The sequence below is a fragment of the Oryctolagus cuniculus genome, chromosome 5 (assembly GCF_051225735.1).
Source record: "Oryctolagus cuniculus isolate XC-2025 breed Fujian yellow rabbit chromosome 5, ASM5122573v1, whole genome shotgun sequence".
Lineage (NCBI taxonomy): Eukaryota > Metazoa > Chordata > Mammalia > Lagomorpha > Leporidae > Oryctolagus > Oryctolagus cuniculus.
In genome coordinates, this window is record NC_142871.1 from 63,254,168 (window position 1) to 63,275,201 (window position 21,034).

At 38.7% G+C, this 21,034-nt stretch overlaps 1 protein-coding gene across 1 annotated transcript in view; it reads left to right on the forward strand.

The window, feature by feature from the left end:
* SEC63 (SEC63 protein translocation regulator) overlaps positions 1-21,034 on the forward strand; it is a 90,942-nt gene that overhangs the window by 59,920 nt on the left and 9,988 nt on the right. The window contains exons 12-19 of the mRNA NM_001171321.1: positions 662-816; positions 2,675-2,822; positions 6,244-6,326; positions 8,533-8,592; positions 8,774-8,947; positions 11,353-11,511; positions 13,185-13,286; positions 18,929-19,027. Coding sequence (NP_001164792.1) covers positions 662-816; positions 2,675-2,822; positions 6,244-6,326; positions 8,533-8,592; positions 8,774-8,947; positions 11,353-11,511; positions 13,185-13,286; positions 18,929-19,027 — 980 coding nt within the window. The remainder of the gene's footprint in view (positions 1-661; positions 817-2,674; positions 2,823-6,243; positions 6,327-8,532; positions 8,593-8,773; positions 8,948-11,352; positions 11,512-13,184; positions 13,287-18,928; positions 19,028-21,034) is intronic.

The window sequence follows — 21,034 nt, forward strand, 5'->3', positions numbered from 1 at the left end:
AGGAACTGTAATTCATTGTGTTTCTCTCTTTCTTGTAAGCATATGCAGATTACTCTTTATAGTTTTATGTTTTATGAGTACTTACGGTAATTCTCTCTACCAGTTCAATCAGCTTTCATGATTTTTATTGTTTCATTGTTTGACTTGCAGAGATTTAAAATCTTCTTTTGCCTTTCTCTGAATATTTTTGTAGTTAGGTCATTCTGTATTTTAACAATGGGCTTGAAATAATAATTATTTAACTGATGTAGTGATTCCCCCAACATGATTTTGTGTGTGTGTGTGTGTGAAAGGAAGAGAATTGGGATTTGTAGAAAGCGATGGAAAGGGAGGCCCTTAAGAAGGAGGCAGCTGTGGTGATGTCCGTTGCTCGCATGCTTTCTGTGTGTTCTGAATAATGAGCGTCTGATAATTTACCGCTGTGGAGGGTAATGCAAAGACGTTTTCATTAAATCAGTGGTTGTTGCTGAATAATGTGTATTTGACCAAGTTTGTGATTTTTAAATATTTTCTTCATTAACTTTGAAAGAAAAATCAACATTATGATCTTAAAATTTGAGGTATGAAGGCTGTTAGTGTGAATTTTGTGTTTGTGATGGATTGTATATTCCTGAACAAGTGAAAAATCCAGCCCTGCTTGTTTTTTCCTGTTCTTTCTAAGAAAGGGAGTTTCGCGCTCCAACTTTGGCATCCCTAGAAAACTGCATGAAGCTTTCCCAGATGGCTGTTCAAGGCCTGCAGCAGTTTAAGTCTCCTCTTCTGCAGCTCCCTCACATTGAAGAAGACAATCTGAGACGGGTTTCCAATCATAAAAAGGTAGTTTGCTGCCACTTTTGTTTTTAGCAGTTTGTCATGTTTCTTCAAGGTAACATGAATAAAAAATTATTTAAAATGGTTACCATGAATTTCTTAGATTTAGAATGTCTTAAGTATTCTAAAACTTTCTCTTGTGGTTCTGCTAATATTTTCTTGATTAGGTAGCTTATTTTAGAATATTTCACTATTGTAAATACTTTTACTGTTTTGGGTGGGTCAGTGTGTTTTAGCAGTTAGCACTTTATTATCTTATATGAAGATACTGTTAACAGGGAAATGGCTACGAAGGCAACCTCCATTCCTGTCTCAATTTCATGTGGACAAGACAGTGAGCAAGGCAAAATTTATTTAAGTCAGAAATCACCTACCACAAAGGAAGGAGGCTCCAAGAGGAAACTTGCCAAACTGGGGTCTTTTAAATGCAATTGGGGGAGGGGAATAACAGCTATCAGAGGGAAGGCACAAAACCCTCCAGAGGGCCAGAATTATAATCCTGTCTAGCCTGATAGTGATAAAACAAAAAAGCCATCAAAAGGCTGAGAGACAGGTAACCTCACCTTTCTATTCTCATGATAAAACTAGAAACTCAGAGGGGTGGGATCAGTACTTTCATCTTGCTAAAGGTAGCTTTTGGCAGAAGCATCTTGTCCACTCTGAAAGAGACTCTCCCTTTTTTCGTTCCACAGGGACCTGGCCTAACACAGGGACCTGCCCATCTAACTCCTCACAGTATTCAGAAAGTTCATGGAAAATGAAATTAAAAGTGAGTTTATTTTGGTAAAAAAGGTTTTTTTCCTAATAGGTGGAAAATATATATTATAAAAAACTATATATGGGTTTCAAAATTGTTTTTACATCAAAATAGACTCATACTTCTAATTCCATTTTCCATAAACTTTTTGAAATAGCGTTGTATTACCAAAAATAACGTAACAGTTAAAAATGTTTTGTATACTTTGCAGCCCTTTTTTTTTTAAGATTTATATATTTTAAAGGCAAAGCTGTATAGAGAGAGGGAGAGATACAGAGGGAGAGAAATCTGCCCACTGGTTCACTTTTTTTTTTTTTTTTTAAGATTTATTTATTTCAAAGTCTGAGCTAGAGAGGAGAGAGAGAGAGAGAGAGAGAGAGAGAGAGATCTTCAACCTGCTGATTCATTCCCCGATTGGCTGCATTGATCTGAAGCCAGGAGCCAGGAGCTTCTTCTGGGTCTCCCATACGGGCGCAGGGGCCGGAGGGCTTGGCCCATCTTCTACTGCCTTCCCAGGCCATAGCAGAGAGCTGGATCGGAAGTGGAGCAGCCAGGACTCAAACCAGTGTCCCCTGGTTCACTTTCCAAATGTCTGAAATAGCCAGGGCTGGGCCAGGCTTAAGCTAGAAGCCAGGTACTCCAGTGGGTCTCCCACATGAATGGTAAGAACCACCCAGAAATCTTCTGCTGACTTCCCAGGTGCATTATCAGGAAGCTGGATCAGAAGCTGAGCAGCCAGGACTCAAAACTCAGCACTATAATATGGAATTCTGGCATCTCAAGCAATGTCTTAACCAGTTGGTGTTACTTCTTGCTTGGATGAAGATTCTATATTGGTGGCCTCTAACTTTCTTTTTTCTTTTTTTTTTTTTTTCAGATTAAAAAGCATAAGCCTGTGTTAACTGTTAACTGTGTAATAAAAAATTCTTATTTAAATCTCCATGAAAGAAAAGCCATGAATTTGCCATTTGTTTTATTTCCTGCTTTGAAATGCATATATCTTAACATTTTTTTCTGAAAGCTGCTGGATCTTAAGTCAACATGCTAATAATTTCCTTTTTATGAAAATTTTATGAATTAGGAATTTATTTTCTTTTTTTTATTCAGTACAAAATTAAAACCATCCAGGATTTGGTGAGTTTAAAAGAGTCAGATCGTCACAGTCTATTACACTTCCTTGAAGATGAAAAATATGAAGAAGTTATGGCTGTCCTTGGGAGTTTTCCATATGTGACCATGGACATAAAATCGCAGGGTAAGTAGGTTTCTGTGTTGAACATTGGCTCTCATTGATTTGACTTAAGGTTCCTGAGACATTTTATTGAATAAAAATATAACTTGTAATTAGACTTAACAGTTGTTTACCTAAGAATCCTGATTTTATTGTCTTCATAATAAGACTAAGACTGAGAGCTCTCTATTTTGTATTTCAGCTTTCAGGAATTTCTTAACTTTTCCAAAGATGAAAGAGATTTTCAGGTATAATAAGACAGTGAGAGATATCTGAAACACATTGTTAATATAAAAAAAGTTTCATGTTCTAAAATTTTTTTTAATATTTATTTATTTATTTGAAAGCGTTACACAGAGAAGAAGCAGAGAGAGAGGAAGAGAGAGAGATGGCCAATCCAAAGCCAGGAGCCAGGAACTTCTTCCAGGTCTCCCATGTGGAACAGGGGCCCGAAGAATTGGGCCATCTTCTCCTGCTTTCGCAGGCCATAGCAGAGAGCTGGATAGGAAGTGGAGCAGCTGGGACTCCAACCGGCGCCCATATGATACTGGCACTGCAGGCAGTGGCTTACCCGCTACACCAAAGTGCTGGCCCCCTAAAATTAATTTTTAAAAACCCAAACCCAACTCGTTTATGTTAATTAAGCCTTGGAAATTACCTTGTTTTATGCCATATTTCAAGTGTTTTTCTCATCTTACCTCTGTGTCTGTTTTGAGAGGAAAATAGATTCTTTTTTTTTTTTAACTATATAATTCCCCTATGAGTTTTTTCTTTTCTTTTTTTTAAGATTTATTTATTTACTTGAGAGGCAGAGTTACAGGGAGAGGGAGAGAGAGAGTTTTCCATATGCTGGTTCATTCCAAATGGCTACAGTGGCCAGAGCTAAGTGTATCCGAAGCCAGGAGCCAGGGAGCTTCTTCTGGATCTCCCATGTGGGTACAGGGCCCCAAGCACTTGGACCATCTTCTGCTGCTTTCCCAGGGTATCAGCAGGGAGCTGGATCAGAAGTGGATCAGCCAGGACTTGAACCAGTGCCCATATGAGATGCCTGCGCCACAGGCGGATGCTTAAACGACTATACCACAAAGTCACCCCACCGCATGAGTTATGATAGCTGGAAAATAATATTGTAGAATAATGACAGTGTTAGTCATCACCTGCTCCATTCCTTCATTCTGATACTGTTCTGAGCTTTAACATTGTTAAAAATATTGTTAAAGTGTTAAGTGAGTGACACAGGTGTTGTGCCATGTATTGATGCAACAAATGTTGAATGCTGTGTGTTCTTCCTGGTGCTGGGGAAACAGTGATAACACAATCTCTGCCTTATTGACTTTGCATTCTAAAAGGAATTGGGAAGAAGTAAATGGCTCCCAAATATTGGGAAATAAAGGCAGACTATTCAGTCTGGCTTTGCTTTGGCTAGAGTATCAGATCCCTGTTAAAATTTGGACTGCTTTGGTGGGGTGTTGAGGTTTCCTTTTGGGTCCTGGAGTTTTCAGGCTTTAAAAACTGTAATATAAAAGGTATATTTAGGACTGCACTTACTTAACCAGGAACTGTTCAAATAAAAATCTGGTTTGGGACTTAGAGGTACTCTTTGATATAATCAAAAATTTTTGAAAGTACATACTTAGAAAATACTGTTAGAAGATATTTTCATATAAGAAATGAAAATATTCATTCTCACCAGGAAACATGGCCACAAATTCCCTTCCATAGCATCTTATATAGAGAGTTTATGACTTTGTATATTTATATTAACTTACAGTTAATGAAAGAAGAGTGGAAGCAAGAAAAAGGGACATGAGTAATGCAATACTGAAGATGGTGGGTTTCCTTCCCCCACGTTGCTGGAGGCTGTATAGAATCTCCTGTAATCTTTTTCTTCATTTTAAACTATCAAATGGCAGTAGACATTGATATAGTAGTCACTTCCCATGTTTTGCTCATGCACATACCTCTTTATAAAATGAAAAGTGTAGATGAATGTGTGCCCTGGATTTGATTTTTGGTAATGGAGACTTCCAGAGTGGAGAAGAATACTGCACCCTTTTGACACTCAGTGATCATACCTCAGAGCCAGTGAGGAGTTCGCAGTTAAAGATTGTTGGGACCCTTTGCTTCCCAACTGTTGGTATGTCAGAAAAGACTAGGATGGAGTGTACCAAATCTAAATTCCCAGAACTGTAGGCAAAAATAAGTAGTGAGGAAATCACTTCAAGATAAAAGCTGTAGAAAAAGTGAGTTAATTCAGTAGAAATGGAAGATATGTTTGAAAAATTATGTTAATTTTATTTTTATTTTTTTAGATTTGGTCAATATGAGACAAATATAGTTTTAAAAATTAAATGCAAAATTTTATTTAGTAATATTTATTGTAGAAAAAAAGTTTATTTTAAATATTTGTTTATCTGAAAGGCAGAGTGACAGGGTGGGGGTTGTGGAGGAGAGAGAGATGGAGAGATTATCCATCTTCTGGCCAATAGTTCACTCTCCAGATGGCCACAACAGCCAGGTCTGGGTCAGGCTGAAGTGAGGAGCCAGGAACTCCATCCAGGTCTCCTACATGGGTGGCAGGAGCCCAAGTACCTGGACCATCTTCTGCTGCCTTCCCAGGCTTATTAGCAGAAAGCTGCATTGGAAGTGGAACCACCAGGACCAGAACCAGCATTCTGATGTGGGATACTAGTGTTGTAAACAATGGCCTAACCTACCACTCCACAACACTAGCTCCTTGGAAAAATATTTTTAAAGTAACTTTTTATTATTGTTAGTTTTATTTGTTTGAGAGAGAGAAGAGAGAGCTCCAATCTGTTGTTTCACTCCACAGATGGCTAGAATGGCTAAGGCTGAGCCAGGCTGAAGCTGGTAACCAGGAACTCAGTCTAGGTCTCCCGTGCGGGTAGCATGGACCCAGATACTTGAGCCACCACCTGCTGCCTCACAGGTTATGTGTTAGCAAGAGGATAGAATCAGGAACAGATCATTAATAGGTTTAGGACACTAGCTTTAATTCATTATGTTATTCAGGGGTTGCTCATGCAGATAAAATTTTGTGAGTATAAGCTTTGTTCAATTTAATAGAGTGAGCCCTGTTTTTATATCACTATAAGAGAACTGTGTTCTGGTAGTCCTCATATTATATTGTGATTTCAAAGACCTGGATTCAAGACATCAATGCCAGTTTCTGAACTTCATTTTCTTCTTTGAAGTGGAAATAATAGTATTACTTTGGAGAGCTTATTGTAAGGGTTAAATGAGTCAGTTTGTAGGTATTTATTGGAGTCACATACAGAGTAGTCTAAATTATTCTTTAATAAGTTTAAAATATAATATATTCAAAATATGGTAGTACCACATTGATTTGGGTAAGTAAAATTTTGCTGTTTGTGTTGACATACAACTTTAATTTGTTCTCTTTTATTTTCTTTCCATCTTACAGTATTGGATGATGAAGATAGCAACAATATCACAGTAGGATCCTTAGTTACCGTGTTGGTTAAGTTGACAAGGCAAACAATGGCAGTAAGTAATCTGTTTGTATTTTTATGGTTCAAGAGTAAGAGATCAAGATTTTTATATTTTTCTCATTTTAAGTAACTTCTCAAGGTTGAGACTTGTAGTAGCAGTTTTAATTTTTTAAATTTAATTTTGCAAGTTCTGTTAGCTGTTATTTGAATTCTAAATTAATTTTTGTAAGGCATAGTTTTCATATACAGCAAAAAAGCCTAGAAAATAGATTAATTCTTCATGTGGTAGATTAATTATCAATAAAACATTATATTAATAACAAAGTAATGTGGATATTGGTTGTTAAGTTGTACTACACAGAGGCTCATTACTGATCATTAAGAATTTTATCAGCTACTCATTTTCAATCAATTCCTTAGAGGATTTACTTTCATAAAATTTAAAACATTTAAAAATTACAATGAAAATCACTTTTTCTGGTGTGAAAAATTCTTGCTGTCTGGTAAAAATCAAGCAATGCAGAAAAGTATGCAAAGAAATTAAATTTACCTACGGCTTTGAGACGATTAGTTTTACAGCCCATCCCTGCGTGTCTGCTAGTGCATGTATGCCTGCAGAATTCAGTGGTGTTTTTATCATGGGTCCCTTGATTAAACCCCTTGCCAGTACCAGGTGACCATAACTCACACTGTTATGTATGTCCTTTCATGGCTGTCTGCATGTTCATATTTTTTATCTGGACATTTTGACATTAATGCTTCTCTAATTTTTTTGTTACATGTTATGCATCTTGTTTTTATTTCTATTACATACATATATATTACCTTCCAAGTCAACCAGTAAAATTGTAACTTAGTTGATAGTGGAAAAAGCAAAATTGCCTTGGAATAAGGAAAATAATTGAGTATTTATATTCCCATTCATGTATAACCTGTCCTTCAGGGTAGGGTAATCAGGTACATTGCTTTAAAAAATTTTTCCTCCTCTCCCCTTCTTTAAAATTTATTTATTTGAAAGACAGAGTGACAGATTTTTGATATACTAGTTCACTACCCAAATGGTTACAGCATCTGTGGTTGGGCCAAACTGAAGCCAGGAGCCAGCAACTTCCTCTGTGTCTCCCATTTGAGTAACAATGAATGTCTTAGGTACTAGAGTCAGCATTTGCTGCTTCCTATGTACATTAGCAGGAAGCTGGATGGGAAGCAGGGACTAGAACCAGCACTCCAATATGGAAGGCTGGTGTCCCAAGCAGCAACCTAACCTGTTGTGCCACAATACTGGCCTCAATTTATTTGGAAAGCTTTATGTTTTATATATATATATATATATATATATAACATATACAGAGAGAGAGAGAGACAGACAGACAGACAGACAGACATAGAGCAAGAGATCTTCCCAGTCTGGGCCAGGCTGAAGTCCAGAGCCTGGAATTCAGCTTGGGTCTCCAACATAGGTAGCAATATTCCAAGTACTTGAGCCATCATCACCTGCTGGCTCCCTGGGTACACATTAGTGGGAAGCTGGATCAGTTGCAGAGCTGGGGACTCCAACAACACACTCCAATAAGGGATTCAGGCATGCCAAGCATTGTACCAAACACCTACCTTTAAACTTTTCTTTTAATTCCATTTCCCATGAACTTTTTTGCAGCACACTTGTATAGATCATAAGGTTAGCTTTAATAACTATAGGGGGTTTATAAAACACAGCCTACATCTTTGTCATCTTCTAGTATAGCTTGTTACTGGGTTCTTTATGAGATTTAAATCTTAAATTTATAACTTCTGTACTGATTCTAAACTGATGATGCAGCAGATAAATATATTCTGGAATATGTGGATTTTATTGGTGATCCATTTCTTAGTCACAGAACTGAGAGCAGTGTCACTATAATGAGGTTTGAATGTGAGAAAATAATTTGATGTCTTTAAATTCTCATGACATTAAAACACTCAAATTTGACTCCTGTTAGAATTATAGTAAAATTTTAAACTATGAAATATTTTTAGCTTTATAATAAATTTACATATCTTGAGTCACTTTATTTCTGAAGCAGACTATGCTTTTCAAAATATACTGAAGATCAGAAGATAGCTATGTACAAATGTACACATTTCTCAGTTAGTAACTGCTTAGCCCCTCCATCCCCCACTGTAGCCAGTTGAATGAAACTTACTGATTATGTATTTTAAAGGTTGTTTGTTTATGTTAAATGTCGGTTTACAGATTTTACGTTTTGTCTTGCTATCCCTAGGAAGTATTTGAAAAGGAACAGTCAATCTGCGCTGCAGAGGAACAGCCAGCAGAAGATGCGGTAAAAACTTGAGCTTTCTGCGCTTCTCTTTCCTAGTGAAAGAAAGCTTTTATTTGCTTCTCTGATTGACTTCTGTAACTGTTGGAGAGTAATTCAGTCCTTTCCATCTAAAATTTATTGTGAGTTCCAGGTGAACCTGTTGCTGCAAGTCACTGAGTGTGTTGTGTGTTGTGATTTACAGCAGGGTGATATTAATAAGAACAGAACAAAAGGAGGATGGCAACAGAAGAGTAAAGGACCTAAGAAAACTGCTAAATCAAAAAAAAAGAAGCCTTTAAAAAAAAAACCTACGCCTGTGCCATTACCACAGACAAAACAACAGAAACAAAAGCAGGCAAATGGAGTTGTTGGAAGTGTAAGTTTATTAACTTTGTTAATTCATTTATTTATTTGGAAATGCAGGAAGAGACAGGACTAGAACCAGCTCCCATCTATGTGCGGGTTCATTCCCCAAATGCCTTCACTACCAGGAGTGGGCCAGGTCAAAGCTGAGAGCACATGACTCAATCCAGGCTTCCCTTGTGAGTGGCAGAGACCCATGCTTTATTGTTTACACAACAGCACTGACCCCAGTATAAGTCTTCTACCTCTTATTTTACTAATTCAAATTTGTCTTAACTTGTCCTTTGGATTTCCAGCTAAATACTTAAAATAAGTTTGACAATTTCTACTTTAAAAAGCTGCTGGAATTCAGATTGGTATAACATTGATGTAGTTCATTTTGGGGAGAATTGACATGTTAATATCGAGGCTTTGGGGTAGGTTTTGTTGTGAAGCCTGTAAAGCCTCCCACCTACCTGTATATGCCATACTGGCATCCCATACAGATGCTAGTTCAAGTCCTGGCTGCTCCACTGCCGATCCAGCTCTCTGCCAATGGTTTTGGAAAGCAGCGAAAGATGGTCTAACTATTTGGGCCCCTGCCACCACCGTGGGATACCTGCATGAAGCTCCTGGCCCAACCCTGGCCCTTGTGACCATCTAGGAAATGAGTGAACCAGCAGATGGAAGGTCTCTCTCTCTCTCTCTCTCTGTCTCTCTGTCTCTACCTCTTTTTCTGTAGCTCTGACTTTTCAAACAAGTAAGTAAATCTTTTTTTAAAAAAAGTAATAATGATGGACCCTTTGTCTTCATTTTGATCTCAGAAAGAAAGTAAACAATATTTCACCAAAAAGTACAACAATAGAGGATTTTTGTGGTATTTTAAAATCAGCTTAAGGAAATATTTATTCCTTTCTATTTCCCAACTTCAGATACTGAATTTTTAATTTTCTCCTTTTGTTAATGTGGTGAACTATATTGATGGATTAAAAAAATTTATGCCATTCTTGCATTTTTTAAACAGATCTCTATAACATGGGATCCTTTTTCATATTTATTTGGATTTGGTGGTATTTTGTTTTGATTCTTTTGTGTGCATTTATGCGATAATACTGTTTTATTGCTCCCTTTTTGTAATATCCTTGTCAGGTTTTTATTTGATTTTTATTAACCTCATTAAACAAATTAGGAAATATTCTCTTTTACCTGGGAAAGTTTTATGTAAGCTTGGATTTGTTAGTTTCTTCTTTGGAAGAATTTTCTAGGGAAGCCATCTGGTAATAGATGTGGTTTAGTTATAGAATATGTTTCTTTAACATATATTCTGCTGTTTTCTTTTATAGGTCTTAGGTTTTTTTTAGTTTTGTTTTTCAAGGAATTTGTTTCCTCTAAGTTATTAAATGTATTGACCTGAAATTATTTTTTATTTTTACAATTTTTATTTATGTGAAAAGCACACACACATACACACATACACACACAGATGCTCCATCTGCCATTTCATTCTCTAAATGCCCACAACAGCCAGGGCTGGGCCAGGTCAAAGCCAGGAACTAGGAACTCAGGCTAGGTCTTTGCATAGGTGGCAGGGAGCCAAATACTTGGGCCATCACCTGCTGCCTCACTGGTTATGCATTAGCAGGAAGTTGGAATCAAAAGGAGAGCTGGGACTTGAACCTAGACACTAACATGGGATGCATATGTCCCAGGTGGCAACTTAACATCTGTGACAAACACCTACCCCAAAGTTATTTTTAAAGTTTGTCAAATCTAGTTACGTCTCTTTTATTAATTATGTTGGTAGTTTGTATTCTGTCTTTTTTTTCTCTCTCCAGCTTTGCTGCCTAGAGGTTTATCAATTTTACTAATCTTTTCTAAGAACCAATTTTGGGCTTTGTTGGGAGGGGGTTCTCTTGTATATCTGCTTTCTCTTCTATACTGTTTACTTCTTTCTTTAATTTGCTGTCTTTTTTCTTCTTGAAATGAACTAGTGGGTATTTTGCCTGGGATATTGAGTTTCCTTTCTGCATTACAACCCTGTCAGTTTATAGAAAGTGATCTCAACTCCCAAAGCAGTACTTTGCTGTAAACTGCTCATTTTTCTCAAAGTATTTTGTATAATTGTTGATTTTTTTTTAAAGCTGAGTCATCTTCACCATTGTGGTAGTAGTATACCTTGCAAATATAAATAGAATATTTTTATTTTACATACTATACCGAATGAGTACAACTACTGATAGATAAGCCAAATGTTAAAGTCTGCAATCTAGCGCTCACATTTTTTATAAATAAGAATATTTATAATTTTTAAAAATTTTACATGAATAATGAAATTATAATCTTGGGCTGGTTATGTCAAAGTAAGTTAGATTCAGGATTCACAATAGTATATACTCATTGCGGTATTTAGAACTTTTAGTGCTTGCTTTTTGCTTTTAGGAAGCTGTGGTAAAAGAAGATGAAGAAGAAGTATCAGACAAAGGCAGTGATTCTGAAGAAGAGGAAACCAATAGAGATTCCCAGAGCGAAAAAGATGATGGGAGTGACAGAGACTCTGACAGAGAACAAGATGAAAAACAAAACAAAGATGATGAAGCGGTACGACTTAGAGGTTTAAAGTGATTGAAATTATACCTCTGACAACTGCTTTGGGTTTCTTATTCCTCATTTATTTGCTTGCTTACGTATCTGTTTACTTGTCTTATGTAATACCCATATATTTCATAATTTCATTACTTTGTAAGGAGTTTTTGTAAGAATTTTTTTATTCATAAATAGAGCTTATGAGTAAAAATTATTTCTAAGAAAAATAGGAAATCCTAATTTTCTTAAATCTTACATTGCTAGATGAAGTATGACTTTGCTTTGAGGTGAAGTCAGTTTGATCTCTAAAGGGAGTTTTCAGCATTGTAGATGTCTGTGGACGTATGAGTAAGGGACAGTGGACTGTGAAACAGGTGACAGAGGCTTTTGTCAGTTTCAAGTAAAGAAACATTCCTGTGGGCCCTGATAGTGAAAGGTTAAATAAGGGAAAGCTAGCATTATAGAGTGACACCTGATTTTGTGGGGTTGAAAAGACATGAAAGGTATTGATTAAGATGGTTAGGAATCTAGAGTATAGGAAAAGATCTCATGGCATTAAGTGGCATATGATCTATGGGCTGACCATAGAGAAGAAAATGTTCGGTGGGCAAACAAGGGTCCCTGGAGGCTCACTGTAGATGAAGTGTGAGCTATGATGATGTCCTCCACTTGGTGGTGGTGTTCTTTTTGACTGGGCCACTGATCTAAAAGCAGCCCATGTGGGTTGGGAGAGAAGAAGGGAATAGCCCTCTGGGGCAGAAGGAGAGGGCAGAAAGAAGATTAAAGGGTCAAAATGTAACAAAGGACCCCTCCCAGCCTTGGGAATGGTGAGAAACAAATAGGAGTAACTGTTGTTACCAATTGCTGGGCCTTTATTGTTTTCATTTTTTGAGAATTAAATTGATTGCTAGGAAATTAAGATCTGTCATTGTTCCCTAGCCTCACTTTGGGAAAGAGTTGACATATCCTTTCTTAGTATATTAGGGTTAATAGAAGTGATTCTTAGGGGTTTTGACACTCATTTCTTCACATAACCAAAATACATTCCTTTAATCAATAAATAACTACTCATTATCACATCACAAAGTACTGTCTTAGATGACAAGGAATGCAGCCAGATAGGAAACAGTTTCTGCCCCTGACTGATATGTAAATGAGTGGAGGGGGCAGAGCCTAGTGCAGTGGCAGCATGAAGTAGGGCAGCAGCAGCTCAGCCCGAGGCGAAGGGACACTGTGGGCTCTCCTCAGGCACCCGTATTTCAGCCTGAGGTACAGGAAGACTCTGGGCTCTTCTCAGGCACCCCTACTTCAGCCGGTAGCTGGTTCTAGAACAATACTGAGTAGGAATTTGCTAGACAGAGAAAGGGAAGAACAAAAACCCAAGTGGGGTCTAGGAGGAGGGAGATCATTTGGGAAGTTCAGAAACTGGAGGTGGTTGAAATGACTAGAGTGAAGCTGCAAGAAGGAAAGCAATAACGGGAGACTGGAGTAGCTGTGGTGTGGCATGAGCCAAAGGGGCTGATTTCATTTATGTATAGAAAGAGGTGCTGGAAGTTTGAGTGGAGGGATGATCAGATTTGTGAAAATGCACTTGTTCTAAGTAGTTAATTAGCATTGTCAGGAGTACAGCTATAAACACTTCAAAAAGATCAAAAACATTTCACATACTTTAATTTGTCCTTTACTAGGAGTGGCAAGAACTACAACAAAGTATACAGCGAAAAGAGAGAGCTCTCCTGGAAACTAAATCAAAGATAACCCATCCTGTGTACAGTCTTTACTTTCCTGAGGTGAGTTGAACACAGGCCTACTGTTTTCCTTCATTCACTTTCCTTCTTTCTTTCTTTCTTTTTTTCTTTCTTTCTTTCTTTCTTTTTTTTTTTTTTTTTTTTTTTTTTTGACAGGCAGAGTGGACAGTGAAAGAGAGAGAGACAGAGAGAAAGGTCTTTCTTTTGCCATTGGTTCACCCTCCAATGGTCACTGCGGCCGGCGCATCGCGCTGATCCGAAGGCAGGAGCCAGGTGCTTTTTCCTGGTCTCCCATGCGGGTGCAGGGCCCAAGCACTTGGGCCATCCTCCACTGCACTCCCTGGCCACAGCAGAGAGCTGGCCTGGAAGAGGGGCAACCGGGACAGAATCCGGCGCCCCGACCAGGACTAGAACCCGGTGCGCCGGCGCCGCAAGGCGGAGGATTAGCCTATTGAGCCACGGCGCCGGCCATTCATTCACTTTCTTCTCAGACTTTTCTCATATGACTTTCACCCCTGTGGGATGTATGAGCTCAGAATGTGCTAAATGTGTCTCTTCTAGATAGGCTGCATTTCTAAAGAGTAAATTACAGTGTGAGTAACATTTGGTGAATGTGTTGTTTAAAAGAGAAATTGTTAATAAATTTTAAAGTATTTATTTGGTTCCCTATGCTTATCTTTTCTGTGATTAAAAAAAAAAAACTTTAATTACTCTCTTTAAGGGTACTACACAGGCCACCTAGAGCCACTGGACTTGCTCTGAGCCACAGTATTAGAGCCAGTCTAATACTGTGGAATGGGAGAGCCCATGGCTATGTGACCAGCTGTGTTCTTGGCCCTGAATAAAGTACAGGAAGAGCTGAGCATGACTGAGCCCCAATTATAGCAATTATAGTGCTGCTTGCTCCTTTGTCCTTGTTTACGTCATGGTTGTGGCCTGCTCAACTCTTGATCTTGGTAGCCTGTGTTGTCTTTCAGAGTACTTTGGGATTCTCTTGACATTTTGATTTTGAGGGGATCCTGTGTGTGGAGCAGAGATCAAGAACTGATTACCCCCAGCACGGGAACTCTTCCACAGGCTGCCTCCCAGTTTGCCCCTGAACCCTCTGCTCCCCAGTCATGTCGGGCCAGAGAGTGCATGTATAGATCTGCTTTCTGCTCAAGAGTGTGAATCCAGAGCTGCAGCAGGCCGTTTAAGGCAAATTCCTACATAATTTGGCTCTCCCGGCACTGAGATAGACTTTGCACAGACTTTTGTTTTGACCTGGAGAGAAGTCTGCCCAGGGTTCCATCTCATGCACAGGCTGATCTTCTGTCTTGTCCTGAGCTTGAGCCCATCTGTTAGGGGCATTCTGCCCATTGCGGATGAAGTCTGCCAACACCACACAATCCCAAATCCAGCAGATAAATCCTACTCATTGATTGGCTTTGAAAGTGCCCTGGGATGCTTAAGCTGAATAATTTGTACCCATGTGGTGGTGTTGCATTTTAGACCATGCTTAATTAGTAAATGGAACATTCATTCATTCCCTTAGACCATTTGATTAGTGAAAATGCCTTTTTTCTAATTCATTCTACGTGTGCATAATAAACATTTCAAAGTGTCGTTTGTCACATAACACAAAGCATCTTTTTAACATCTTTCTGTCTTAGATTTTGGTACTTATCTAATGAACCTACTTAGAATTGATAATTAACTTACATATTATCAGAACTATTATGTTTACTATGTTAAGAATTACTGGAAATTTCACATACCAAAAAAACTATTTAAAGTGCAGATAGCTCATGGAACAGCTATTTTCATTTTTAGCGTGTGCATCAGAGTCTAGGCACTGATGTACCATTGATGGATACTCACTAGCTCCTTGTAAATGTTCTTGAGTGAGTATCATTATAATCAAGCTGCCTGGAGAATGGAAGGAAAAGCATTCTGTAAGTGGGGAGGTAAAGAGGAACTGCGCATTCTTGAGCATATCCCTGTGCTTATACTTTATACATGTTGTGATAATGATATTTCTGACAAATGTCAGAATCAATTAAAAGAGATTTATTGTTATACTTCATTTCAGTAATAATCATAACTATCATTTATTGTGCTTAATGTGCCGGGCATTCTAACATGTATTAATAACTCACATTATCTCAGTTCATCTTCACAACATACCCGAGGCAGGCACCCATCATTTACAGACAAGGAAAGTGCTAGAGAGGTGAAAGAACCCAGGTCTGAACAGCTTTAAAACAGCTACTGGCAAAATACATCCTGCTGGTCAAATCTGGCACTCTACCAATTTCTGTGAATGAAGCTTTATTATCAGTAAAGTTTCGTAAGAACATAGCCATGGGATCAGCTGTGTGGCTCAGTGGGTTAAGCTGCCACTTGCAATGCTAGCCCTCCATACATATAAGAGTGCTGGTTCAAGTCTGAGACTTCTCTGATTCCATTCCAGCTTCCTGCAGATATGCCTGGGAAGACCTGCCACCCATATAGGAGACCTAGATGGAATTCCAGGCTACTGGCTTCGGCCTGGCCCAGCCCTGGCAGTTGGGGAATGAATCAGTGGATAGAAGATCTCTCTCCATCTCTTTCTCTCTCTCTCTATCTGTCTCACTATCTCAATCTCTGTCTCTTTTTTCTCTCCTGTCTCTCTCTCTCATCACTCTTCCTTTCACATAAATAAATTTTTTTTAAGATTTATTTTTTATTTATTTGAAAGCTAGAATTACAGAGAGATCAATTGATCTTCCATTCACTGATTCACTCCCCAAATGACTGCAATGGCTGGGACTAGGTCAGGCTGAAGCTAGGAGCTTCTTCCAGGTCTCCCATAGGGGTGCAGGGGCCCAAGCACTTAAGCCGTCTTCTGTTGTTTTCCCAGGAACATTAGCAGGGGGCTGGATCAGAAGTGGAGCCAGCTGGGTCTCAAACCCCAGTGTCTGCGTGGCCAACATTGCAGGCCAAAGCTTAACCTTCAACACCAGCTCCCAAATAAAATAAATATTTAAGAAGAGAAAACAAAACAAACATAGTCACTTACTCTTAATGCTACAGTAGCAGGTTAGTTGCAACAGAAACTCTGGCCCACAAAACTCAGGTTAATTAATACTCTAATTTGAGTCCATTGTATATTTTGTATATGCAAAACATACATAGACAAACATGTATACAAATACCTCTGTCGTGGTAGTCCTAACCTTTGGATTAAACAAAATTCAAATTTCTTGTTCAGTGCTACACACAGCATCATGTACTTATAATTTATTTATTAGGCTTATTCATGTTACAGTGCTTTGTATCAAAAGCTTTCTAGATACTTAATGTATACTTAGTGTGGTATTCAAAAGATAACTGAATTTTAAATCTCATTGAAATAGAAAGTGCTGTGATTTTTGTTTAAAAATTGTAAGACATTTTCCCAATGAAACTGTTTCTATGAAGCTTTTTTAAACTGTTTTAGATAATTCAGAGTTCAGAATAGTCTCATGCTATTTGGTTAAATGAATATTTGGGACATCATAAGAGTTTATTTCTTTATTTTTAAGATTTATTTATTTGTTTGAAAGAGTGACAGAGATCTTTTATCTGTTGATTCACTCCCCAAATGTACATAATAGCCAAGGCTAGCTCAGGCTGAAGGTGGGAGCCTGAAATTCCATCCAGGTTTCCCATGTTTGGTAGCGTGAGTCCAGCTGCTTGTGCCATCTTCCTCTGCTTTCCCAGGTGCACTAGCAGGGAGCTGCATGAGAAGTGGAGCAGTTGGGACTCTATAAGGGATGCTGATATCACACATGGAGGCTTAACCTGCTGCATCTAGCCCCATATACAGTTCACTTTTAGCTCCAAAACATTTTTCCATTTTCAAAAGAAAATCTTCCTTCTGCAGTTCATAAATAGATGATACTGAGCAGATGACTGAACCATTATTGGTATGTGCTTTAATATAACATTGATTGCTGAGATTTGATGCTTCCTGACAGCTTGGTCTTCTCAGATATTTTTTTCTTTAAGATTTACGTATTTATTTGAAAGTCAGAGTTACACACAGAGAGAGAAGGAGAGGCAGAGAGAGAGAGAGAGGTCTTCTTCCATCTGCTGGTTCGCTCCCCAGATGCTGCAACTGCTGGAGCTGGGCCAATCCGAAGCCAGGAGCCAGGAGCTTCTTCCAGGTCTCCCACATGGGTGCAGGGGCCCAGGGACTTGGGCCATCTTCCACTGCTTTCCCAGGCCATAGTGGAGAGCTGGATAGGAAGTGGAGCAGCCGGAACATGAACCAGCACCCATATGGGATGCCAGCACTTCAGACTGTGGCTTTACCCACTATGCCACAGTGCCAGCCCCTCAAAGATTTTTTAAAAATGGTTTTTTGTCTCTTGTTCTGTCATTTATCCCTGCTGTTATTGTGCATTCTGGTAGCAGTTTCTTTACCCAGCCTTTTAATCTTTTTGGAGTTCAACCAGAAATGCCAAACTTACTAAAATGTACATTCAGGGCCATCGCTGTAGTGTAGTAGGTTAAGCATCTGCCTGTGGCTCTGGCATCCCATATAGGTGCTAGTTCGAGTCCTGGCTGCTCCATCAGCTCCCTGCTGATGGCCTGGGAAAGCAGCAGTAGATGATAAAAGTGTGTGGGCCCCTTCACTCTTGTAGGAGACCTGGAAGAAGCTCCTGGCTCCTGGCTTCAGACCATCCCAGTTCTGGCTGTTGCTACCATTTGGGGAGTGAACCAGAAGACGGAAGATTTCTCTCTGTGTCTGCCTCTCTCTGTAACTCTGCCTCTCAAGTAAATAAATAAAATATTTTAAATAAGATTTTTTAAAAAATAATGTACAATGAAAGGTATAATAAAAGGTCTCTTAGAGCCTTTCAAATAAAAATGAAAATAAATGAATAGAAAATTTTTAAGACTCATAGAATATGAGATATTCTGTTAGAGTCATAAGAGTGTTTTAATGTATTGATTATTGACTTGGCTACCCAAATCCCTTCTACTCCTACTTTGTGGCTTTGCTTATTTATTACTAAGTAAGATTACTAACATTATTTGTTACATGATACTTAATATTTTAGAGAGAGCAAGTATGTGCTTATGCACACAAGTGTGACCATTCCCATCCACCAGTTCACTCCCCAAATGACTTCCACAGCTAGGGCAAAAGTCAGGAGCTAGCACCTCAGTCCAGGTTTCCCCATGGGTGGCAGGGACCCAGTTTGTTTAGTTATCACTGCTTACTTCCAGAATCTGCATTAGTAGGAAGTTAGGAGTGGAGCTAGGTGTTGAACCCTTGCACTCAGATATGGGACATGAGCTTCCTAAATGGCGTATTAATTGGTAGGCCAAAAGTCTACCCACTGGAATATTTTTTCTCATTTAAGGTAAATGAAGGTTTTAAGATGGAGGCACATCAGTGGGCTTTAGGTAGGGTTATTGAAACCCCCAAAATTGTGGGCAGAATTATTTTGGGGAATGGACAATAGATTTACAAATGGTTAATAACAGTTTGTTCATTCAGTAAATGTTTATTGAACATCTGTTTTGTACCAGGCACTGTGTCAGTGCTAGGGATGTAACAATGAACAAAATGAACAAAACAAGACGATAATATCTCTGAAAGAAGATAAACCCTTACTGATTCTCTCCAGTTCTTTCTGATTGTTCATATTCTTCTGTTTTATTCTTTCTAGGAAAAACAAGAATGGTGGTGGCTTTATATTGCAGACAGGAAGGAACAGACATTAATATCTATGCCATATCATGTGTGTACACTAAAAGATACAGAAGAGGTAATTATCCAACAACAAAATTTCAGTTTTCAGCAATGTGCAATATCTCACCATCATGCTGCCTTTCTTCCTCCTCCAGAATTTCATTATATTTTATAAAGACTTGGGATTTTTGTCCTCTTTGGATTAATGCTAAGTATTAGACTTTTGTCTTAAAAATAAAAAAAAACTAGAAATTGATATTGTAGAGTGGAATTTTTTATTTGTGAGTCATTGTTCACTGTTATGATATCACTAAAGTAGCATTGTGATGAACATATTTTATCCCTGGGAAATGCATTATGTTTTCTTCATCTTTTTTTAATGTGCTACCTTCTCTCTCTTTTAAGATTTTTAAGATTTATTAAGATTTATTTACTTATTTGAAAGGCAGAGTTATAGAAAGGGAAAAAGGGTGAGAGACAGACACCTCTTCCATCTACTTCTGTTACTCCCCAGATGACTGCAATGGCCAGGGCTGGGCTAGGTTGAAAATAAGCCTGGAACTCCATCCTAATCTCCCATGTGGGTATCAGGAGCCCAAGCACTCTGACTATCTTCTGCTTTTCCAGGCACATTAGCAGGGAGCTGGATTGGAAGTAGAGCAACTGAGACTTGATCCTGTGCTCATGGGATACCGGCATTATTGGTGGTGGCTTAATCCACTGCATCACAGTGCTGGCCCCTATGTGCTACTTCTTCTGGGAAGACAGTTCCGTCTGCCTGGATTGGTGGACAAGAGCAAGGCTTTTTTTCTTTTTCTAAAAAAAATTTTATTTTATTTTTTTGAGAAGCAGAGACAGTACTCTCATCCACTGGTTTACTCCCCAAATGTCCAAAATGGCCCTTGGCAAGTACTGAAACTCAGCGGTAGGAACTCAGTCCAGGTCCGCCATGTGGGTGGCAGGAACCCAGTCATTTGGGCCATTGTCACTGCCTCCCAGGATCTTCACTGATGCAGGGCAAGGCTCTTGACTTTCGTGATATTTGTATGAGACTGATTTTTGGTTAAAAAAATTTTTTTTAACTTGTATAACCCATTGATAACATGTGAAGTAGCTTAGTGTTTTTTATTTAACACTTCAAGTTAGAGCCAACTTCAGATATTTCTTCAACAGAGCAATTTTTTTATTTACATTTTGCCTGTTTTTTTTTTTTTTTTTTTTTGAGATTTATTTATTTATTTATTTATTTGAAAGTCAGAGTTACACAGAGAGAGAAGGAGAGGCAGAGAGAGAGAGAGGTCTTTCATTCGCTGGTTCAGTCCTCAAATGGCCACAATGGCCAGAGCTGCACCAATCTGAAGCCAGGAGCCAGGAGCATCTTCCCAGTCTCCCATGCAGGTGCAGGGGCCCAAGGACTTGGGCTGTCTTCCACTGCTTTCCCAGGCCGTAGCAGAGAGCTGGATTGTGGAGCAGCTGAGCTCAAACCAGCACACATATGGGATGCCAGCATTATAGGATGCGGCTTAACCCACTACGCCACAGCACCGGCCCCTTACCTGTTTTAAAAACAATGCATTCACCTAAAAATTTTAGAGCGTGTAGAAGTACATACAGTGAGACATCTTACATCCCTGGGTCCTAGTCACCTTTCCTCTTTGTGGAGATTGCCAATGTTGTTGTCAGATTTTTATGTATCCTTCATGTGATATTGTATATAAATTGCAAGTAAATATACGTGATTCTATCCCAGTGTAATCAAACAATAGCACACATTCTGTCTTCCATCTTACCTTTTCTTTCACCTGCATAATCTGGACATGTATCTCCAAAGAGCAAAGACCTTTTTCTTCATAAGCACAGTACCATTGTTGTCCTCAGGAAATTTAACACTGATATGGTATTATTGTTCAATATTCAAATTTCCTCAGATATTCCACAAATGTTTATTTTATTTTTTTATTTTTATTTTTATTTTTTGACAGAGTGGGCAGTGAGAGAGAGAGACAGAGAGAAAGGTCTCCCTTTGCCGTTGGTTCACCCTCCAATGGCCGCTGTGGCCGGCATGCTGCGGCCGGCGCGCTGT